Source organism: Wolffia australiana, chromosome 4, assembly GCF_029677425.1.
Source record: "Wolffia australiana isolate 7733 chromosome 4, ASM2967742v1".
In the NCBI taxonomy this organism is placed as follows: Eukaryota; Viridiplantae; Streptophyta; class Magnoliopsida; order Alismatales; family Araceae; genus Wolffia; species Wolffia australiana.
The window spans coordinates 14,535,269-14,560,861 of NC_135838.1; the positions used below are offsets into that span (position 1 = coordinate 14,535,269).

Below are 25,593 nucleotides of genomic sequence, written 5' to 3' on the forward strand. Positions count from 1 at the left end.
AATGTAAACACCTAGATATGTAATTATGTAAATACCTAGATATTTAAATATATAAATTATGTAAGTCTATGACAATGTAAATACAAAACTTTAAATATAAATATAAAGATGTGCCACAAATACACTTTTATCTTTGATTATGTAGTGAATCCATGGAAACAATCGATGTTTATTTAACTCTTTTAATTAGTATTTTTACCTAAATTTTGACTTTGATTTTTAAAATTTTTATATGTTTTTTTCAGAGGCATGTGACTAAACATATAGGTTTTACAAAACCGAAACCGAACTCTGATCGAATCCAGATCGTATCAAAGTTTAGGTATAGGTATAGCTATTAGCGAAAAACTGATAACGAGACTGAAACTGCCGTTCCCATGTGGAGAATGGGGTATGATGCCCTAGTATCAGTTAATCATCTGTGATCAGGAGTAAATGTGATGCATTGAATCATATTCACTTCCAAATACACAAGTTGATCCCATAAACTATTCATATGAGACATTAAAGGTTCACAGGATGGGGTTGATTGCTCCGTGCTCCCAGTTAGGATCTCCGCAATATTCAATATACAACTTTCCTTGGTTAGGCGACCATAAAAGTTGAGGCACATTTCCTGAGTATAGATTTTAAATTATTTGGAAACTATATTATTTAATATTGACTTCATCACCTCTTTTCCCATCCATGGCGTCCTTCCTTTTAAATAGCTTCCTTGTGGGGCCGCAAAGGTGATTAATATTCCAAAATTTCAGTGTGCCCAATTTCCAATCAGAAATAATTTATGGTAAATAATATCTTCAAATCATTTCCATGTATTTACTCGGTCTAAGCACCTTGGTAGGAGGGGATGTTTTTCGTTTTCATCAACATATATATTAAATATGAACATTTATGTTATTTTATGATATCCAAGGAGCCTCATATACTTGCCAGCCTATAAGTATCATTCATCAACAATAATAAAGAGCATCACTATTTTAATTTATATTGAATTCAAACTTAACTGTGTAATTATGTGGAACTGAATGCTTATTTAGAATATATTAAAACTCAGTTTACAATATTTGTGTATTAATTTTGAGATCAGTTGATATTTTTGTATTTTCCCTTGTTTAATATGTAACAAAGCCAATATTTATTGTCTACATATTCTCGAATTCAAGCAATTAGTTTCTAAATTGCAATACAGACATATTAATAGTGACAAAATATATTAGGACTAGATTTACATGGAAATTTCTTAAGAAAAATAGAAAAAATATATGATAAATTTTTAGCAAGATATGGAATTATAGCTCTGTCATTTGAGAAAATGTGATCCTAATAAATGGAACATTACATATTTTTAATTCTGCTGGTAGGACTGTGTCAGAAGGCGATAATGAAAAAAAATCTATTTCATTGAGTCCACATTTGATAAGAAAGGATGTAAGAATTGCAACGACAACTTGAGATGGATTTTGTGAAAACTGCAAATTTTCACTTTATACCTGAGGCCCCCCATGACATAACTCTATTATTATATTGAGTGAACATATTTACTTAAAGTACTAATCCTGAACGACAATCAAAAGAACATGAACATACATTATCAGCGCTATTATGTAAAAAGTTCTAACATCAATCGTGGCACAACAAACTGTATTTTTGTCAAATTAGTCTGCCTCATATGGAGTAAAATCAAATTACACACAAGACGAGTGGTGTTTTTGTAACGCCGTGTACCTACCTACTTGGCCAGTTGATTAGAATGATTATTTTATTTTTATTGTATTTTGTTTATATTATATTATGTCACTTAATTTCAACCTTTCCAGCTCTCTTCCATCTTGAGAAGAGCAAGAATAATCCTGACTATCCTGACTCTAATGGTCAATATTTATATAATTTTATGAATTTGTTTTCTCAGATTCGTATTTCGATCATTCTATATCACAGGGTACTGAAGATATCTAGAAAAAGAAACTCATTATTTATATTCTGCTCATTTATAAAAGTAAATTAGCATAATTGACATTTTATAAACTAAAGGTAGAAGTCGCGGACAAATTTAATTTTTTTTTTTGTAAAACGCACATCCTTAATTCTTCGTGTGTTTGAGATTCTTTAACTCAAGTCTCATAAGCGCCCACTGCCTGCGACTGGGAAGTGGGAACGCAAGTGTGCTCATTCGGGAACATGGAAATTCGATGAAAAAGTGAGTAACTAAATCAGAAAGAATCATAACTTCATATGGATCATTAAATAAGAAGATTTTCAGAGGAGAATTGACGGGCGAAGAAAAGGAAACAAGTTACACACAAAGAGACCACAGCTTTGGATGGAGGATAAGCATAGGTTTCGTCACCGTACTGGGCGTACCGAGGATTTTGTGAAGAAGATAAACTCCAAATCAACTTCCCACACTTTCTCAAGCACGACCGTTTCGCACAGCCAATTATTCACCTCGTCCTCCGCCTCGAAGAAGAGGCGGAAGTATTTCCCACTTTTGTAGGCCGCAAACCAGCGATAAACTTCGAGGTCCTCACCAGTATCTGTGTTGTGTTTGTAGACAGCATATCGAGCCAACTGAAGGGCGTGCACAGATTCTTCCCCTGGCCTCAATCGGACCCAGCCCGACCTGGGGTACGCCGGCGCAGCCAGTGAATTGGCGACGGCGCAAAGCAAGGCCATAAGAAGAAGGAAAGATGGCAGTGGAATGGTCATCTTTGTGTCGACACTTTCAGCCTCTCTCTTAATCAGTTTATGGAATCAGTTTCCTTGGATCTATACACAACATAATGGGATCTGCATGCAGTTTTATAGCTATCGAGGAGGTCAATACCGGAGGATGGGCCGGCCAGCAGGAAGCGTAGTGCCACAGTTTGTACTCTACAAAAATAGACAATTGGCAATTCAGCATCGCGAATATCGGTCAGATGTAGCTGTTCCCTCTGGTATAACACGCCGTTCAATGTGATCAAATTCCGTGGGTCGGGGCAGATAGAATTTCAGCTGATAAATTAATTCACGGCTGAGGGTCTCATTCAAGGGATAAAACTAACACTAAAAAACTAGGAAACTCAAAAATGACAAGAATATCCTTTGACTTATAAGGTGGAATCAAGCGTCGTTGCAGGGCATGTTGATCGCGAACGAATCAAATCAATGCGGGGTCAACTGTATAAACGTGTGCGCTGTACAGAAACGTCATGTGATGATCAACTATCTTGTCATAAAACTCGATTGGCTTCATGGAAGATCCCCTAACGTAAAATGATTAACTGTTGAACTAACGAAAAAATTCGGCATTGGGACTTGCATGAGAAAGAATTGCTTTTGGTGACGAAATGACGATATCTCACAGAAGGCAACCAAATTTACTACATTTGTGTAGCGGAGACTTACAATCGGCTCAGAAAATCACTTCCGGAAAGGCCTAGCAGCTGCATAATGGAAAGTATAAAGATCGTAATATTTCTTCAACCATCTCGTAACCTTTTTTCTTTCCCGTTAATGAGACACTTGAGATACGATATTGACGAAGCTTGATAACCCATGATAGATATCATTGTTGAGCTTGATTGATCTCGGCAATTGATTGTACCCGGAACCGAAAGACCAGAATGTAGAAAAGAGAAGAGAGAAGAATGAATAGAAGAAAAGGGCAAGAAGAAACAAATGTAGATCAAGATCGTTGTATTAACCCGCAAGTTTTGTAGTAACATGTGTTAATATTTATATGAAAGTATTATAGTTATAACGTATCTATTTCTGTTCTGATCCTAGCCGTTATAATGTTTTGCAACGGATAGATCAAGATTAATCTGAGCTGTTGATTCTGTCTATGTGTCATTCCTGTAACTTTGTGAAATCCTATCTATGTTTTATCCTATATCTGTGTTTCAACCTACATTGAATCCTATCTAACCTCATAACGAGTATAAGAGGGGTATGTGTTCTTTTTTTATTAGCTAGTCTTTATTAAGTTTCCTATTCCTATTGATGTGGCGAGTAAAAGTCCTCAATAATCATATCAATAAAGCTTTCCACGGCACTGTGGTTTTCTAGACTAATCATTTATACCGAGGAACTAAAACCCCTTTACATATTTATGCAATCTTAACATTACTGACTCATATTTTTTTAAATGTCATCTTTTAGGCAGCAATGCAAGTTTCTTCAATAATATCGGAAAGCGATTTGAGGTATCGCTTCCCGACATACATTAGAAGGTCTAGGACGGGTTCAGGTCACCCGCCTGGTCTGGTCCAAATGGATTCTTGAGATGAAAAACGAAAAAATTATTGTGACAGTTATTCAGAGTTCAGCTACGTTTAACGATATCTTAGAGTTCAATTTTGATAGGTTTGCAAGTAATCGAATATTTGCAAGTTATAACGTAAGGAGAAGAAAAATAACAAAAACTAAAAAATTAGTTAGTACGCTTGGATCGCTCATCTGCTTGGGGACCAGGCCGCTGGCTGGTCCACCCTTCGTATTCTTCCCAAAACAAAACCTACTTCTTCGACGAAAGTAGGCGCCGTATGTGTTTTCTGAGAACTAGGAGTACCCTTACAGAGAAATGTCAAGATTAATTTGGTTAGGCGGCACAGAATAAGTTAACATTTTTGACCCATTTTCGTCTATCGCAAAACACGAATTTATTACCACTCTTGATTCGGTAGGACGATCATACAGATCAGCCTCGTCATCATTTGGACAATCCTTGAATTCATTGGTTGACTCCATTCATGAAAAATCTGCTCGGCGGATTGAAGCTCCGGAAGTTTATGTAAACAAATGATTAAGGACTAATTAGGCTAATTATTTCTGGGTTATGGGATCGGCAGGTTAGTTGTGATTCGGACCAGCTAGGTGTGCCGTCATTTGCGATATAATTATATTTCCTATTGTCAATTTTTCGCTCAAAAATTTCTCTCCATCCATGCCATCAGTGAGATGCTCGATGACCAGATTTCAGCACAGTACCCTGTGATCATCTCAAAACAAAAAATGCACTGTATCATCAGTCATGACCTTTAGGAAACCTGTCTGACGTTGGCTCCCTAAAAGAATATGAATTCGCAGCTTACGTTACATATCATTGACTGTACTCATTATCTGGATATTTTCCCCTTACCGGCAAGCGCCGTATTAGTTTTTCAACCGCTATTACGTGCGTAAAAATAGCACCAAAAGGAAATCTTTCGGTTGTCTGGCGGGCCACAAAATTTCAGCCGCCATCTGTTTCGCTGACCATCGTTGTCATTATAATGGCTGAGCACGGTGAAAGGATACGGGACGAAAAGCATTTCGTGAAACACGAAGTCAAATTCTATCTGTTGTTTTCCGCGCGCACGCAAGACGGTCCCGAAGGTTCCGGACAGGACGTGTCTGGATGCGGCGCCGCTTACGAGACTATGGATTCTGACCGTCCTCGACGTCTCGTCTTACTTGCTAACTGTGTCTGGTTTTCTTCGTTTCAGTGGGTTAGACACGGCTAGACAATAGTTTAAGGCCCCTTATATACCGGGTTGGCGATTGCCCTTCTTTCGTGCATCCAATCCCTCTGAAATAAATCTGGAGTATAACATTAAGTTAAGAATGAAGACCCTTGCTGCTCCCTTTCTTCTTCTTGCTATTATTTCTGCCGCTGCTCTTCAGGCGAATGCCGCGATACACGCCGGGAGCACAGATGCTCCCACGCCGGGATGGACACGGATAAGGACGGTGGAAGACTACAACTACGCCCTGCGCGTCGCACGCTTCGCTGTGGCAGCGCATAACAAGGAAGCCGGAGAAAAGCTCGAGTTTGTCCGCATGTACAGAGGCTACGTGGACGGGCAGTACTACCAGCTGTTCATTCAGGCAAAGGATAAGCTTGTTAACCGCAAATACGAAACTGTTATTTTTGAGAATGTCCCAAGCAAGGTCTTGGAGCTCGTCTTCTTCAGGAGGTCTGCTTGAAGTCCGAGAGAGAACTCGTGTGTTTATGAATACTCCCCCAAACAGTTTTTCGTTCAATGTGCTTGTGTGATTGTAGTCTTGTCTGTCTTGTTTGGTCGTCGCAGTAAGAAACTGCTGATGTCCTATTATTAGCGCAGCTCCTGATGAGAATATAAAATAAATTAATTATTTTGCCGTTGACTCAACTGGACGCGTCAGTCAGCATTGGCCCCTTAGAACGGTAGGATTGTTTCAAAATCACGTCAACAATGATTGGGCGACTGTAGAGTTGACCAAATGATTCTACTCGCTTGGGTTTTTAGCAAAAACCGAAAGCTAACTTGATGTTCGGTCAGTCCAGTCATGTTGACTGGTCAAAATCAAGATAAAGGAATAGTCATGGACTTATTGTAAAAGGAAAAACGTATTGCAAACTGATCTATAAATTCTACATTGTAAAAGAATAAAATAAAAAGAAAAGAAGAAAGAAAAAAATAAGAATATAAAAAGAGAAGAAGAAGAAAAATAACATATGTAAAAAAGGAAAAAAGAGAAAAGATAACAAAAAAATTAAGGAGAAGAGAAATAAAAGAGAAGAAAAAGAACAAAAAGGAGAAAAGAAAAAGAAGAGCAAGAAGAAGGAAAGAAGAACAGGACATAAAAAAAGAAAATAAGGAGAAATGAAGAGTAAAAGAAAAAGAAGAAAAGCAGACGAAGAATAATAAAAGAAGAACAGGAGATGAAAAAAAAATAGAAATAAAGAGTAAAAGCAGAAGACGAACAGCAGATGAAGAAGAAGAAAATAATAATGTGACATGAAAATAAGAAAATAAGGAGAAATAAAGAGTAAAGAAGAAGAAAATTTGATGAAGGAAAGAAGAACAAAGTTGAAAAGAAGAAAATAAAAAAAAATGAAGAATAAAAGAAGAAGAAAAACAAAAAAAGAAGAAGGAATGAAGAATGGAGTGATTCACATAGGGACTAAAGGCTCTCGTGGATGAGGCCTGTTGGGACGACATGTTCTTGTGCTGGGCGGGCTGCATGGGTGGCCGGCAGGTGGCGTGAGGGGTCAGGTGGGCGACGCGGGTGGTCAGGTGGGTAGTGCTGGTGGCTGGGTGGGTGACGCAGGCGGCCTGGCGGGCAGTGCGAGAGGCTGGTCGGGCAGCGCTAGCGGATGGATGTGCGGCGCTGGTGGCCTGGTGGATGGTGCGGGCCACTAGATGGGTGGCACAGTCCACCGAGTGTTATGGCGTGTTGTCGATATCGTGTCCCAACTCTCAAGTGCACAAGGGGCGACTAACGACCACTAACCTAACTAGGTGGGTCCAGCCCCCCTGCTTGCCCACTTCTTGGTATTTGGGCACCATATAACCATTCGTCCCAGGTACATGAACGAACACGTGTTCGTCCTTCAGGCTATGGTGTCGTCATGGACGAATATCCAGGGACAACCTAAGATGATGCTTCCTACTTTCATAGGAAGGACATCACAAAGGACACTCTCATTGTCGGTGCTCACCTTTAACGGGACGTGGCACTAACGCTTCATCCATAATGACGAAGGGTCAATCCATGACACGTCATTCGGAGTCGAGTGGGGTATGGCTGTAAGTCTTAGTTGGGTGAACATCGTGTCAGAGAAGGCATTGATACAACTTCCAGTATCCACAATCAACTTACACACTGTGTTCTTGATCTTGACATAAGTGTAGAAGATCGAGGTCCACAAGGCCATGTCGGCCATGGAGTCTACTTCTATGGTTTAGGTGCGGTTTTCACATACGGGGTCTCTCGATGTGGGAATTGCATCCCACTAGTCTAGGGCGGTCAACCACTATGCTGGTACAGGGGTTTAACGAGTGTCCATGATCTGAATGTACTCAACTCGTGCGTTGCGTTCTTCATACTCGCTCACAAACTCCTCATCCACATGGTAGTTCTAGTCGTGTTGTTGCTCCATCTCTCCCATCTGATCCTGGTCAGCATTCCCTACATCGATCAAGAGAGGTGACAAAGGGCACTAATTGGCTCAGTGCCCTTTCCCTTGGCACTTGAAGCACATGATGTGTGCTTCGTTCACGGTCATGCTACTGGCCGTTGTGTCGGCAGTGATGACCTGAGCTGGCTGGGTAGAGCCTACTAAAGTAGTCGGGGTATTTTCTGATGGAAATATATGTGGCTGGTAAGCAAATTACACATTCCACATCCCGATCCATATTCATTAATAAAACATATTCATTATAGTGCACGTGTGATGTGTATAATGAAGTCCATGAATACATGATCGGACTTAGTGAATTATGATGAGATCGTAATGTGGAGATCACTAGTCTTTATGCATGTGTTCTAAACATTCCTATTCGAAGGATACGCGAGGAGGACATCGAAGTATCCGGATAGAATAGCACTATCTAGCCTCACTCATATGATGAGTATGGCCGGTCCCGTAGCCATTAGTGTGGCAACACTAAGGATAGATAGTGGGTGCTCTTTAGTGGAAAGAGTTCACTGAATTGATCCGTACGAATCCCTGAATGGTATTATACCGAATAGTCAATCAGGTTGATTCACGTCACAGTTGTGTAAGTAGTCCTTAGACCTAAGACACCAAAGACGTCTTGTGGACGGACTGGTGTACTTTGGCTATGGCCAACGAGTCTCTAATCATGGGATTCTAAATGGTCTTAGTTCGGGTGCATCAAGAAGTACACGAAGGCAATTGAGTGGTCAAGACGAGATCGTCCACCCTCGGTATAAGAGGTGAAAGCTCAAGGAAGATGATGCAACGAAGTCTTAGGCCAAGGCAGTGAAATATCGGGGAAGAGTTTTCCGATGATTTTCGAATGCATCAGTACTAACTCGGATGATCAATTAGGGTTTGACAGTTGACCATACCCTAAGTCGTCAAAGGAGCGTCAAGGGGATCAGGGATTATACATACACGGTAACCGATGATGAACAGTTCCATGAGTGAGTCGATACACACTCCTTTGTATCTTCTAGGACACGAGGTGTAGCTTGGCACCCCATGTGTCAGAGTCTCGACCTATCGATTGGGTTAATTCGATCCGCATTAATTAATCTATATGATGATATAGTTAATTAATTTAGAAGGCCAATAAAGGTTATTGGGCCGCTGGAGTCGTTAACTAGACTGATACACCGGCTAGAGGCTCACACGTAAATGTTCTTTTCGACGTCGGAAGATATACTTAGGTTTTGAAGGTTTTATGAAAAATACTGACTAAGTATAAATAGGGGAAGCCCCTAAACAAAATTCATCCAGGCCAGAATTGTACAGGGGCCTTTCCCCTTCTTCTCCCATCTCCCAACACCCCCTTTCCATTCCTGATGTGATCGGGATGACGTAACGATGCCGACGGAGAAAGAACGGGGCTCATCAATGAGAAGGAGGAGATCCGACGTGTCGAGGACCACGTGGATATGTCTAGAGGCTGCACACTTGAGCAGCTCGACTCGTCTCGCTCCGGGATTGAAGAAATCATGAATGAGATTCGTGCAAGGGTACCTCGTTTGAATGCTCGCCATCGGAGCTTAGGTGATCACGATAGCAGAGTCGTCTGGTGGCGCCAGTGTTTGGCGGAGCAATGTGAAACACTACACATCGGGCCAAAGGCGTCACCATCATGGATGAGCGGCCAGTAGCGTAACGCTATAGGCAAGCAACAATCCTGTTGCCGCGGAGGCAACGGGTGTGTTGTAGGGCGATAGTGGGATGATGCGGTGATGCGCATGGCATTGACCTTGTGGTCGACATGGCGTGAAAATCACAGTTGGCGCGACATGCAGTTGACGTACGCGTGCCTCTCATAGAGAGTATGCACTCATGGCGACTGACGATGGGTGGATGGCATCCCGTTTGTTGCAGCTCTAGGCATGCGACACTAGTTGGTAGACTTGTGATGATGCAAATTTTTGTGTGAAACTTTGACATGAACAGGAGGGTTTGCGCTAAGCGGCAGCCTTGATCTTGTGGCACATCACATGCAGAATCGAGGCACGGGTGACGAGGGACCATCACACCAACCATGACACGGATGCCAACAACCACACGACACAGCTTGAGCTGACATTGCAACCCGACTTCTTGTACTCGGCATAGTCCATGACTGTGAGCTATGCATATATTTTCTTGTATTTTATGGTATTTTGATTTATTTGAATGATCGGATGGGCCATTGTGTTTGGGCCTAGTCCCTAGTTTTTTATTTTAATTATTTTGATGTACTAAGGGAAAATTTCTCATCACAAGACGGTTTCCCCTCATTCATCCCAATTGGGCATCCTCCCCCCCCCCTATAAAGAGGGATGGCATGCCTAAGGAAGCCTCAGAGCTTAATTGAAAATCTTATTCGATTGGACTCCTGTCTCCTTCCCTTGGGAGTTTAACTTTACCGTTTTCTAGATAGAGCTCGTGGGAGCTTTGTCTGCATATCACCAGATTCACCATGTGGAGATCACTCCGTGAACCGCTTGTCACCGACTTCTCCCATTATCGTTGTTGTTTCCATGTCTTCTAAGATCAGTTCAAGAAAGTCGCCTCGCCCCGATCGCCGGCATGCAAGAAGCACGCTCTCTACTTCCATCCGTGCACGCCCACGCTGTGCCACCGTCCCGAGCAGCCATTGTTCGCCACATTTTCCCAAGAATCCTTTTCTCGGTTGGACGATCTTCCAAGAATGCTATTCTTGGACTTTATTTGAGTTTTTTTGGAGATTCTTGAACATATTCAAGAAAAGGCCATCTCTTGAAGCTTTCTTGGAGCTTCTTGGTGTTTTCTTGGAGTTTCTTGGAGCAGATTCAAGAAAAGGCCATCTACTTGCTCCGCTGCCAGTTTAATCAATGATTAATAGGACTAGCTACCTTCTTGTCGAGACGTAGGGATTTTTTGTGATAATGACTAGGTTCCCAAGCAAAGGACTTGGACGTCTTGGGACACGAGGTGTCCCCCCCCCCTGTAGACGTCTAGTTGAGTTTTGAGTTTTCTTCTAAAAAACCTATGCTCACATATTGAAGCAGGGATCCCTCTAATATTCTCAAAAGTCCATCCTAATGCCATCTTATGCTTCCTTAATACTTCCAGTAATTGATTTTCTTGGGGTTGAGTAAGGTGTGCAGAAATAATTACATGTAGACTTTTCCCATAGTCTTGAAATGCATATTTAAGAGTCGATGAAAGTGATTTCAATTCAAGAGGCTGACTTGGAGGTAACTCAAGTTTAGAAACTCATGCGGATTAGGCTCTAGAATCTCATGGTGAATAATTTCCACTGCTAAAAGGAAAGCCCTAACTGATTCTGCTTCTTGTTCCACTTCACACATTTTTAAGTCCTCATCACTTCCTCAAGGGTACTTGATCATCCTTGATATACCGAATTTAACTCTTTCATTCCCTACTTTAAATTCTGCCGTACCCTTCTCCCAATCCATAATAGCCCTAGCAGTTACTAGGAAGGGTCTTCCTAGTTTAATGGGTGCTATGCTTAGATCTTCTTTGACTTTAACATCTGTCACAATAAAATCAACCGGAAGCTCACAATTTCCCAAAGTGTTTATAATATCTTTTATTCTTCCTTCTGGTTGTCTAATTGCACCATCAACCAGAAGTAAATTCACACAAATTTCTTCTAACTCCTCATGCTTGCCATGATCCAATAGTAATTTGGTAAGATGCTAATGCTGGCTCGGAAATCTAAAATTAATTTAGAATAAGTCTTTACATCAAAGAAAAGCGGACACTCAGGTCTCAGTTCAGAAGGCGGCAGCCGTCATCCTTCCTTCTTTCATCTTGCCACCTCTATCTCCGAGTTCATTGCTAAAACACAGGCGGCGCCTACGCCGCTCCCGCATACGTATTAAGGCAGTGGCCGGGTCGTGGCGAAGACGTTGTGATAGTCGCGGATCCCCTGGTCGGTTGAAAACCCACGGCTACCCTTATTTTCGCGCGTTTTTTAATGTATTTTTTATCCACCGCCCGGGGGATGGTGCGGAGCAAAGGTTTGAATAACACCCTCCCCGGACCGTCCACCGCTTAACGCATGCTACTACGACCAAGGTTTTGGTAATCAAACATATTATTAACAATTCCCTTGGCCAGCAGAATTGGGAACGGCGTTCCAATTAAAGACGAATCAAGCAAGGTCAACATCGTCATCGACCAATAGGAACTTAAATAACACTAGACAATTCCCTTGGTCAGGATTATATAAGTGGATAGGATTAAATCTAGATAGCAAGTTATAAATCTCGATTTGTAACTTCCTAAGACTAACCGATAACACTACTCTACGATGTATAAATACGACCCAACATGCTGATAATAAGATTGAGGTGGAAAACAACGATCTTTATTTCTACTTCTGGCTCTTGTTGCCTCGCCTTCTCATCTACATCCATTCTCATTCTTATTCTTCTACTTGTTCAACTTCTACTTCTCCTGACACATCTTTACACTAATAAGGTCGGATCAGTTCGATGTTAATTCTGAGAATCGTACAACCAAAGAAAATGATCCGGTCGAGTGAATCGATCAGTCATTTTGCTTAGATATTTTTCAAGCAAAGATCTTGTTGGATCGATTATTACATATCGGCTAAAAGTATGTTACCCATTTTATTGATACGTAACCAAAAGTTTTATTTTAATTTGATAGGAAAACTAGAAGCGAATGATAGAGCAGTCACATTCGATGAAGCTCTGCTTCATGGTTGATTCGTTCAGGGTTGCGCGGGTTCACTAAGGACTTCAAGAGGTCCTCTTGAAGTAGACGACCATCACGATTTTGTTTGGGACTTTATCGAAAACAACGGTCTCGTACTTGTATATTCCAAGCTTATCCTTCGCCAGGATAAAGAGCATAAGGAACTGCGAGCCAGCGTATGCCCTGTACATGCGGACAAACTCAAGCTTCTGTCCCCCTTCCTTGTTATGCTCGGCGATAACGAAACGCGCGACGTCCAGGGCGTGCTTGTAGTCTTCTGTTCTCTTTATCCGTATCCATTTCTGTCTTGGATATAGGTCTGTTGCCTGAGCCTGAAAAGCTACGGCTGAAATGACTACAAGTAGAAGAAAGGGTGCCAACTGGGTCTTCATTTCTCACTCCAATGTCGTCCACTAGATTTGTTTTTGAAGGCTTCTACGCTTTGCGATGCACAAAACAAGGGCGATCCCCATGACGCTATATAGCAATCCTGGGGGTTCTAGAGAACGGTTGATCCATAGCTGATTTGAAGTCGTCTCTATCCCACGGGTTGTTTGGAAGACCGGATGACAAAGAAGGTCCGAATCCACGGTCAGTTGCCGGATTCAGAAACATTGCACCACCAGATTCGGAAACTTACCGACAGCTTATGGAAGTCAATGAATAATACCCAACGATGGTCAAAAGTTTCGAATTTGCGAATTTCTCCTTTCAAATACTACTGTTAATTCTTTTTTCCCCTGCCAAATGAGACATACACGGAAAATTGTAAACAGCAGAATGCTCAGATCGTGAATTTCATCTGGAATTCACTTAAAAATAAACAGCCCTACATCATTCTTCGTCCATTCCATGAACTGTCTCCATAGTATGGCTCCTCGCCCTTGTAGTCAGCCAGCCTAAGGAGATTTTCATTTCTCGGCTGTTTTTGAAGGTTGGTGATCCCACATTATCACCGGAGCAGTTTCCGTTCTCCGTGTTAGAATTTGAAGAGAGATATGAAAGAAGATGAACAACAGCTGTGGAACTTGATGTCGTGTTCTTCTGTGTGTTTAACAGTTATACAACGGTGTGGATTATAGGGACGAATGTCCCGTGGGTTATAGGATTGAATGAGATAGTTTCAAATGAAGTCCGTCGATGTGACACGATGGTAATCACCAAGGCGGGTGATGGCTGCGACTCTTGGTTGCAGGTGGTGGCGAAACGGTTGATGGCGGCGTTGTCGGCAGTTGAGGAAGACGTGGCAGGAATGCAGGTGGAGGGACCACCTCGGTGCCTTCGTTAGGGCACCGCCTTTCTTCGCGCTGACCTAGCTGAGACCATCTACATGCGTCAACCTCCGCATAGAATACCTCCACATCCACATTGTTACCTACCCTCTTGAAGAACCGATCGAAGAACCAATTGTAGATGATTTTTTTTAACCGGGGAAAGAAGACTAAGCAGTTGAAGCTCAGTTAAACACAGGACAGATGAAGTCTTTAGCCTCCTTAGGTCTGGCTTCTCCCGCAATCTTCAGATCAAAGTACGCTATGGGAACAACATGGTCACCACAGGCGCAGAACAAATTGAGGATGTTCCGATGGGTCTCCAAGGGTATAGAGCAATGGTTACGTTGTTGCCGGTTTCTGATCTCAGTTTGGTTATTATCTTGGGATATCCCTTGTTGCAACCCATCTGAAGGACACAAGCACATTGGGAAATTTTCCTCTTTAATTTTCAAGTGGACAGGGTCTCGCATACCTTGGTGACCAATCCAGGTACCAGTCACACAAGCACCGCAAGACGCCATCAAGACTGCATTCCGGTACGTTAAGTGTTATGTACACATCACCTTCAACCCCAAATCAGCCTTCCCATGTGTCCGTACAAGCACAAACACTCATGACACAGGATTTCCCAAGGTTTTTGCCCCGCCAAACGGGTGTCCACCTCGACGAGCTCTCAACCATCCAATTTTTCTTCATCCAGATAGAAGACCTTCCGATTCTTGAGCGTAAAATTATTCTCATTGTCAAAAGAACAAGTTCGAGCGGCTCGTATGGGAGCAACTGAAGGTCGGCCATATCTGACCCTCGAGCAGCCCCTACTCCAGTCCCACGCTCTTGGATTGCAAAAAGGGCAATACATGGCAATTTTGTGTTGATTATTAATGAGACCACCGTTCCCAACCGGTTTCCGATCCATGTGGTCAATGATCTCCTCGAAGAACTGTAAGGGATGGCTTATTTCTCCAAACTTGAACTCATGTTAGGCGATCACCAAATCTAAATGCACGACGAAGACGTCAAAAAGATGGCCTTCCGCACACATCTGGGACATTATGAGTATGTTGTCATGCCTTTTGACTTGACTTACACACCGACAACATTCCAAACCCTGATGAGCATTGTATTTCAGCCTTTACTCTATAGGTTAGTCCTTGTTTTCTTTGACGATATTATGATTTACAGCCGCACCCAAGATGAACACCTGGAACACCTCACTCAAGTTCTACAACTTCTGGAGGAACACTCTCTCCACGTGAACGGCCATAAATGCTTCCTCCTCCAATCCCAACTACAGTACCTCAGCCACTGGGTTTTGTTTGAGGCTGTTGCCACAAATGCAATAAGGTGCACACAGTTCAAGAATGGCCGACACCCCTTAATATGCGGCAACTTTGGTAATTTCTTGAACTAGCAGACTACTACAGACAGTTCTTTAGGGGCTACACTTCTATCGCCTAGCGTTTCACCCGTCTCCTCAAGAGAGGGATGTTTTCATGGTCGACCAATGCTCAAATTGCCTTCGATCACCTCAAGCACGCTCTTGCCATAGCACCCTTCCTGATTTTTCTTAAGAATTTGAGCCGGAGACCGATGCCTCATGTAACGGTGTGGGAGCATCACTCATGCAACATCGTCGGCCGATGATGTATTCTAACTAGGCATTTTCTGCCCTTCGCTTGCAACGGCTCAGCATATGAGCACAAAATTTTTGCCATCATCTTCGCCAGTTGCAAGTGGCGCCATTATTTGCTGTTCCAATTTCATCATCTGCACAGACCAGCAGAGCCTCAATAACCTTTTGAAGCGGTGTGAGGTTCATCCTCTGATACCGCTTTACCATCCAATACAAAGCTGCGCACACAAATGTTGCAGCAGACACTCTATCACATCTCCCTTCACCTGAACCTCTCGCCATAAATGCCATTTTGTCGACCTATTGGGACGATCTGTCGATCCTATGTAAGGAGGTGTCACGGATCCAACAGTGTAGACGATTGTCAGCGCCATTGAAGCAAGGCAGTCTCCTTTGCCGCACTTTTGTCTCACTAACGAAATCTGACTCTATGATGGGAGGGAAGTTTTACCCAAATCATCATCATTCGTACGCATCATCCTTGATAAATTCCACAACCAAGCTTTGGGAGGCCATGGTGGATTTCTCAAGACATACATGTGTATTTCCTTACAAGTCTTCTGGACAGGACTGAAACATGACAACAAAGCCTTTATCAATGCCTGCCATACTTGCCAACAGAACAAAACGTCTACGATTTCCCCTGCGTGCTTACTCCAACCCCTTCCGACACCCACGCGGGTGTGGGAGGACATTTCCATGGACTTCATCAGAAGACTTCCAACATCGCAAGGAGTAGACACCATTCTTATCATGGTAGATTTTTTCAGAAAGTACACACACTTTCTTTGTGTCAGGCATCCATTCACGTCTAAGGACATGTCCGAGCTCTTCACTCGCAACATCATCAAGCTGCACGGCACACCAAGCTCCATCATCTCTCGTAGGGGTTCTGTCTTCACGAGTGGGTTTTGGTTGGAATTATAATCCCTCTAGGGGCACCCAACTCCGACACACCTCAGCTTATCATCCTGAGACGGATGGTCACACTGAGGTGCTCAACCGCAGCTTGGAAGCTTATCTTCATTGTTTTGCACATGAACAACCTAAGTGTTGGAGTCACTGGTTACATCAGGCTGAACTTAGTTATAACAGGTCTTTTTGTTCAACCATCAAGATGACCCCCTTCGAGGACATGTATGCTCATGCTCCTCTAATTCTCCTACATTATGGTGCCGCACCATCCCCCGTAGATGGAGGACCATCTCGACAACACCGACACAGGATGAGTCCAACCGCACCGAGCCGCTTTTGCTGATGCTCGCAACCCCGACTTCAAGCATTCGGCTGAAAATTGTTTGTAAGTTTCCCATATTATTTGGTTGTATTTATAATTTTGTTGGACAATTGGACTGGCCCATTATGTGTTGGGGCTCGTCCCTTAATCTTTCTTTCTTTGTTGTAATCATGTATAGGGGGAACTTTGTCTCGCAACAGTTTCTTCCCCTAGGGTTGTCCACTTGGCACTCATCCTCCTTTTATAAGGGGATGGCATGACCAAGTGAGGTAGGAACTTGAAAAATTGAAGTTTGAACTTTTCTTCTTGTTGTCTTTAGAGAGAGTGGAGGACATGAGCCTCATCGTTGTCTACGTCGCCCACAACGAGACCACTCGGTGGATCATCTCGTCGCTGACAGGACTTCTCCACACCCATTTTTCTTGAAATCTTTCATGAATCAGGTTCGTATATTGTTATCTTCTCCACGATCTTCAAGAATCGACCATCCTGGCCATATCTTCAAGGGTTTTGGTCGTCAAAATCACCGTCGCTGCGAACCCGTCATCGCCACACCCACGCAACGATCGCCATCTCAGCCCCTGTAGCGCGCTCATGCCCACCAGTGGGCCCGTGCCATGCAGCGGCTGTGCGTGCCCTGCCTGCCCTGTCCGCGTACCTGCACTTTGACCGTGCGCCCGCACACGTCCGCGCGCCCCTGTCCTACCCGCATGGCGGGTCCTTGCTGCGTGCCCCTGTCTTGTGCTCGCGCGCCCTGCTTGCTTGTCTGTTGTCCGCGCTCCCACACCCCCATCTGTGCGCCTGCGCCTTGCCCAGGCGTCCCTGTCTGGCGCGTGCACACCCGCCTGCCCTGTCCGCACGCCAGCATCCTACCGCATGTCCGAGCTCTGCCCGTGCGTCTGTGTCAGGCTTTTCAATTACTCCGGATGACATCCACCACAACATGTTTGAGAGAACACGGTACGTGAATTTTGATGTCTCCCAGGATCCTCCTCATCTTCCCCTTTACATATCAGTATTATTACTTCTTGTAGAGCCGTCTTCCCCTATTGTTTCTATGGCTGTTGTTAAATATGATTCGAATCTAATATGATAGCGACTTGTGTCAAGGGGTAAGATATCCCTTAAGGTAGAAGATTAAATTCCTGATACAAAAGTGTGCACATTCTTGAGCCGTAAAACGCTCCTTTTGTATTAGGCATTCATGTGATTTCAAGGGTCATTGAGAGTCAATCGTGATTATCATGTTCTTTTGAGAATTTACTGGATTGTTCACTTAGTCAAAATTTTGATCGAATAAGAGTCTAGAGATCCAAACGTAAATGAGATGAACATTACGTTGGTTATAGAAAGTATTTTCACTTTTCATATGAATCTCTTGTTTTTATTTTTTATATATTCAAAGTATGAAAGTTACTTTTATGTTATTTATCAACAGCGAGTTAAAATGCCTTAATTTCTGTATTCTTAGTAATAAATGACAATTAAATTTATGTCTACTTAGCATGTGCCAATTTGATTGTAGAAATGTATTTAGAAATTTGGATACATTCTATTGGATTTATAAACATTTGTTTTGGTAACACATGCTCAATATTTCTCACGGGCAAAAAGCCATAAGATAATGTTTATTATATATATATATTGTTTAATTTGTATCTGAACTTTATCATGAAATATAGGAAATACCTTAAATTAGCAAATCGTGATCATGATTTGCTAATTAAGGCATATTGGGAGCTAATGTGCTTGATTAACGGCTTTTATTTGATCCAAAATTATTCAATCATAAGCGAACAAGAAATTGAGGAAAAATTGAACGCAAAATTAATTGCAAAATGAATTTAAAGGGTGCCTAAGAATACCAGGAGGAGATTAGGACTTCGTTTGAGGTGAATCCGCACAACGAGCAACTCCAAATATCCTCAGATTTGAAGATTGAATTTGGGGAAGAACGGCGGCCAGATCGAGAAGTTCGAGCTCATTCCTTGCTCCAAATCAGTCCATGGCGGTCTTCAGTCTTTAAGGAGGCTAGGCGATCATTGCTTGAGATTAAAAATCAAGATCAGCTGGTTGATTTTTTGTTTTCCCCTTTTATTGCCGTGGAATCGAAAGAACAGCTTCTTTATATTCAGTTATTTTTCTTATTTTCTTCACATTGTACGCATGGCGTACACCAAGACGTAATTAGTCGATTCGGTACTGATAACATGCAAATAAGAGGTAAATAAGTGCCAATTTCATCACATTATTGGGCTTTTAATGTTTTAAAACATCAATTTTTAATGCATGTTATCATGATTTTAGTTTAAAAGAAGAAATTCCTTAAATTGCAAGTTAAATAATACGTTTGATAAGTAGTTAGGTCAATATATACCTTGTAAATGGTTTCAAAATGGTGATTCTAAGAATTGAAATGCTATTAATAGACCTATTTCTATAAATAAAATTAAATTAATAATAAAACTTATTTTAGAGGGTAATAAAACATTTTTTTGCATAAATATACAATTGTTTTGATTTATTCCATTTTTTTGAATTTAAATGTATTTTTATTTAAACTGGCCCTTATTGGGCCAGTTTTGGCCCTCACCTGATGTAAATGGCGCAGGGCACGCAGTGGCGTGTAAGCGTATCAGAAGGGCTGCTCGCACCTTTGGTGTGCAACACGCAGGCACGCCATTCCATGCGTGTCGCGCACAGAGTGTAGCCACGTAAAGGCCCGAAGAGCCAATCCCATCACGTTGTACGTCCAGTGTACAACGCAGAAAGGAAAAAAAATGGAATCGGAAGAAGCAGTTCTTCCGATTCTGCGACGATAAAAAGGGGGAAAACGAAAATTTGAGATTCGTTCTTGATTTTTAAGCTCGGGGAAAGAAAACCTAGACTCCTTGAAGACTCAATAATCATCTAGGAGCAGTTTGGAGCTCAATTGGGACATGAACTTTGCAGATCCGTCGTCGCATTTCCTCCCAATATTCAAGCTAAAATCTGTGGAAAATGGGGCGATCGTTGCACGGAATCAGCCTGGATTAATCTCCAAGTATCCCTGGTACTTGTAGGTTCTTTTGCTTGGATTTTACCCTTTATTTTGCACATAATTGTTGCAATTTGAGGATTCCGTTTATGTTCGCCGTTGTTTTTCTTAATTTTTGGTTTTAAGCAATTTAAATCTGCACTTTAACTTGTTTTTAAATCAATTAACATTTCTTAAGTTTAGATGAACCATTTCGAATGATATCTGATATTTGAATTACTCATTTAGTCCGTATTTCTTAAGTTAGCAAATTGTATTCACGATTTGCTAATTTAGGACATCTGTGAAATGCCAAATTAAGCAGGATAAAATAAAACATAATAACAATAAAAATTCTACTTAACATTCTAAATCCGTGAGAAATAAATCAGCTAAAAACACACATTTTCTAACATTCTTAAGTTAGAAAAATATTACTTTAGGCCTTCTAGTCCATGAGAAATTCAGATAAATCTTTATAAAAAGATTGGTAATAACAATTGGGATCAATTTTCTTCTCTAAATCATTTCTAATTAACTAGAAAGAAAATAAAAAAATATTCAATCTGAATTAAGTATCTTGGTTAAATAAATAAGTAAAGCATGCTTAATGAGAACTGTTGATCTAGATTTTTCTCACACTCACTTACTCGTTGTGTAGCACGCATCGAGTTAAACCACACACAATTGGTTGGCATGTGGCCGTGTGTGGTGCGCGATGCGCACCACGTTGCGTATGTGCGTATCGCGGACGGAAGGTGCCAGCCCGTGTGCTGATTGGTCCGTATAAATACGTCGTTGATTTTGCGTTTAAACTTATACAATAAAATTTGTAAATACCCGTAATCACTGAATACCGTGTATAGAGCAATCAAGGGTCGAACAACAGGGAGGCAGCAAGCAAGAATTTTTATCCAAATTCAAATGAATTAATTCAAGGATGAATTAAGTTTGCAATTAATAAACCTTAATTATACTTAATAATGTTTTTAACTAGTCAAAATTAAGTAAAAACTTAATTTTGATTTTAAATATTTCTGTCAAAAAGCTCAAGATAGGATGATTTCAATTATAAGATCAGATTAATTCCGATTATTAATTTCCCAATTATTATAAAATGTTAAGACAATTTTTATGAATTACTATTGGGAATTTCATAATCAAGAAAGGGGTTTTGAAATTGGACTTCAAGATGGATGAATTTTCAGATGAAATTTTATATTTAGGTTTTTATATATTGAATTAAATTTCCAAACAATCAATTTTGAAATCTAGAGAGAGAAACTTGACGAATTAACCTAGATGAAGAAAGTGAAGAATTTAAGGAAAAGGTGAAAGTCGACCCTAAATTAAAAATCTAAAAATGCAGAATTGTTCCAAATCTATATAAAACTAAAGGTTAAAAATCAGATCTGGAATCTGACTCACATTCAATGCTAATTTCATTCAAAACAACTTCTAAGGCATGCACATTTCCCCATGCCAAGGAATTTGCGAATCTCTGAAGAAGAAGTTTAAAATACAAATAAAAAACGTACAAATTTGAATGCAGAATCAAGAACTGTCGACTTCCAAAGCAACTGCTATGTCCTTTCTAGCCAAATCCTTGGGGAGAGCTTCAAAAAGTGAATTTCGCCCTTTTCCAGACCTCTATTTAAAGATCCAACCATTAGGATTGGAAGGGAGAAAAGACAAACATGCCCTCAAAATTTCAGCCCAATCGGACATCTAGATTTCAAAATATCAAGGTTTTACTGAGGATTAATCCTAGCTGTTGGATTAGTTTATCTCTCGTCCAAGAAGCTAGGAAATGGCATTTTATGATTGGTTGCCACAATTTTTCTCATTTTCCCCCTTCTTGGATCGCGTTCTAACACATCGTTGTCCAGGTCCGCATAGCATAATCATTGGGGAAATTATGCTCTCTTTAAATAGCTTAAAAGAAGCCACATTGCCCTATAGTTTTTTAAAAAGTAAAAGACAAAAACCACTTTTCGTTAATCATTAGTGCATACGTGTTTTGGGGAATGAATTACGTGAGCCAAAAATAATGTTTTTAAAATATAAGTGTGTCGGTAGATGCATTTAATGCATGCGGCTAACCGACCATGTATGCGGTGGATTATTGTTTAATATATGCACGCGGAGATTGATTCTCCGCGTGCATTTATTACACGAAAAAATTAAAGAAAAGAAAATGTACCTTTTCTTACCGACCGCGCCACGTCACAAGTACTTTCGATCTAATGATTTGCTCATTGTGGCATCGCGATTTGCGATGCCTTATTGAGCAAATAATGCTCTCTCTCTCTCTCTGAATATTATTTTAATAATATCAATCCACTTAATTGCCCAAATTTTTGGCAAATGACGTTGATTCCCCTTGATATATATATATACATAAATATATTATAAAATGCCAAATAAATAGAATATGTATTATTTAAATATGAAAAAATCACTTGTTTACCAAATATTAGTCAGAAAATTATACCAAAATATGGAAAAATTCCAGAAAAATTAGGAAATCCCTTACCAACATTTGGCCAAGTATTTAAGGCCTTGTAAAAAATATTTCTTCAATGAAATGAGGTTACATACCATGTAAAAAATGATAAAAATTAGAAATAATAGTAAAATCAAAGTGTAAGTCATTTATCTTCATTTTTATATGATAACATGCAAATATGGTCATTAAAACAGATAAATATAGAGTAAAATTCATCAATTAATCCTGTTAATTTGCAAGTTATCAGGACACTGTGGTCTCGTATGTCATGCGCCATGTAAGAACTTGGTGAGCACTAAAACGGGCCCAATAAGGGGCAGTTTAAATTAAAAAAACATATTTTTATTTAAAACAGCTGAATTAAATCGTAGAAAATGTTTATAAATGCAAACTTTTTTTATTAGTTTCTAAGAACCATTTTATTGTTTCATTTATTTTTATTTATAGAAATGATGAATTAAACATTTGATTTCTTTTAAATTTCCTTTTAATAATGTAAATATTGACATAAATATTTATCAAATGTATCATTTAAATTGAAATTTAAGGCACTTCTTCTTTTAACCAAAAATCCTGATAACATGCATTAAAATTAAATGATTTAAGCATTAAGAGCACAAAAATATGATGAAATTAGCACTTCTTTAGCTCCTATTTGCATATTATCATAACACCCCACTTTACCTATTGCTAGTCCCTTAGCAATAACTGAGAGATCAACAATGAGAGAATTCCAAATTTCCCTCGATGCATCATCATATCCGGTATTTTAAGTTTCCCTTTCAAGTGCCATGCAAATTGTTCTTATAAAGAACATACCTTATAAGGAAAAGATTAAGTAGCTCATAAAGAGTCCTCGTTTTTCTCAAAAATAGTCAGTGAATCTTTATGCCTATAGAGTAAAAAAAAATAGAACAACTCATCATTTTACATGATTTTTTGCCCTTATCCTTTGGTGTTTGTATTCGGGGTGTTAGTTTAGGGGGCCAAGGAACAACCTAGGAGGGGGGGGGTGAATCAGGTTCTATATTTATATTTTATTTTTATTTTAATTAGCCTAGGATTTTTCTACTTAAGAAATGAGGTAGAGGAAATGGAAGACAGTTATTTTTTTATACATCTTAGGCTAATCCTTAATGCTGTTCGGGGGTGTCCATCCCGAGGTAATGATGTGCCCTAACCAAGTTTGTGTGAATGCCCCCCAATCAAATCACTTGGAAATAAGGCTGAACAAGGATACCAAGAAAAAGAAAAAGTCGATGAAGCTTTGTTGTCCTCAACCCTCAAAGGTTTCCTGATGCAGGACGGATCGCAGACGTGGCCCAAAAAGAGAGAGAGGGGTTTAAAAGGGAGAGAAAGAGAGAGAGAGTCAGAGGAAGAGTAGTGCGATTGTGAGAGGAAGAAAGAAGGCTTTAATAAGAGAGGGATCAATAACAGACAGAGATAGAGAGAGCTAGTTATAACGAGCGTGAATGTGGGAGACAACGGGAGAAAATAGAGATGATAGAGTGAGAGAAAATAGGGGAGATAGAATGAGAGAGAATAGAGAAGGACAGCGTGAATGATAGGCGTGTGGTCGAGAGAAGAATTAGGCGACAGAAGGAGAGGGAGCAGGTGGAGAGAGAGAGAAAGGGGGCACGATAGAGAGATAACGTTAGAGAGGATGCTCGCCGAGAGAGAGAGAAATCTCAAGAGAACTAGAAAGAGAGAGTGAACAAGGGAAATAACTGGAGAGAGAGGGACAAATAAGAGAGGGGGTCCGATAGAGAAAAAGAGTGATGGAGAGAGGAAAAGAGACAGCCAATAGATAAAGAAGAGAGACGGCGATTAAGAGAGAGCCCGATAGAAATAGAGAAATAAAGAAGAGAAAAGGCGAACGAGAGAGTATCATAGGGAAGAAGAGAGAGAATGGGAAAAGAGAGAGAGAGTGATGAGAGAGAGAATGGGAAAAGAGAGAGAGAGATGAGAGAGTGAACAGGAAAATAGAGAGAGCGATGAGAGAGAACGGGAAAAGAGAGAGAGCGATGAGAGAGAGAGAGAGCGATGACTACGGCACCAGGAGGGCCTCCCCTCAGCGACGGCGGCGGCGGCGGCAGTGGCTGAGGAGAAACTAATGGGCAAGATTTATTGAAGTGATATTTTCTTCAAATTAAAATTGCCCCGGAAAACAATGAATGTTTTGGGATCTTATAGATCCATAGAGGAAAAGAAGAAAGTGGGAAGCGTGGGGGAAAGAAGAGGGTGTCGGTGGTTGCTACTCCAACGGCCACGAACGTGTAGTCCATCGTGCGATCTCCACCACTTCCACGGAATGGCATTGCTTAATCTACTTCAAATTAGCCCCAAAGCGTTCTTCTTATGGCCCCCAAAGCCTTGACCTGAGTGATCACAAAGAGCTAGCAATAACAGTATATTTATGAATGATGTATTCTCCTCAACAACACTTACTATTGATGGCAACTCGAAATAGTATCCAAGGGAATGGTCAATGTTAAGTATTTCAACAAAAAAATTTTATATCAAAATTATATTGAGTTAAATATTCATAAATCTAACTATGACTTCCCTTCAATAATACCTCCTTGTTTGCAGTCGTTCTTTCTTCTATCCTTTTCTCCTCCACGTTTTTCCATGGATAAAAGTCTTAATTTGTGTTTGACCTTTCATGCTTAAAACACCGATATCTTTTTCAATCCTGCACCAAATGCAATGATTCTACCTGGAATGGTTTTGTAACACAATTTTGCACAAATATTATCTCACGCATGGTATTAAAAAATGAATCATAGGAATCTCCAAATATCAATCTTTCAACGTCCTTTGTTCATCGGTCGATTCCCCTTGTGTTCAACTTCAAATCCCTGTAAATCTTTCAAAACTCAACCAAATGACGTGATTCAAATTTTTTAGGTTTTTAATGGATGTTAGGAACAATTCAAATGTTGATTGAAAGCTCAAAATCGGGATAAAAGATATGCTAAAAATTATAAACTTATCATAGGGTCGAAGATCCCAGCCTTCTTTTCTTCGAATCCCTGCACCAAAAACCACGATTCCAAGTTCTATCGACTTGGATTGATGTTAGAAACAAATGATCTCTTAAAAAAATGCTCAAAAACTGCTTGAAAATTTCTCCAGGACTTGAAAGATCTCTCTAGCTTTTGGACTGCGATTTTCCAAGGGCAAGGAGAAGGGAGTTTGCGATTAGGGCTCAAAACTGCATACATAGATTTGCAAATCTGAAAGGGGCATAATGGTAATCTGTCAAAAGT

General features: G+C 40.6%; 1 protein-coding gene across 1 annotated transcript; it reads left to right on the forward strand.

Moving 5' to 3' along the window:
* Nucleotides 1–5,589: 5,589 nt before the first annotated feature.
* Nucleotides 5,590–5,952, forward strand: LOC144702525 (cysteine proteinase inhibitor 1-like). Its single transcript, XM_078574576.1, has one exon. The coding sequence runs from the start codon at nucleotides 5,590–5,592 to the stop codon at nucleotides 5,950–5,952; it is 363 nt and encodes a 120-aa protein (XP_078430702.1).
* The last annotated feature ends 19,641 nt before the right edge of the window (nucleotides 5,953–25,593 follow it).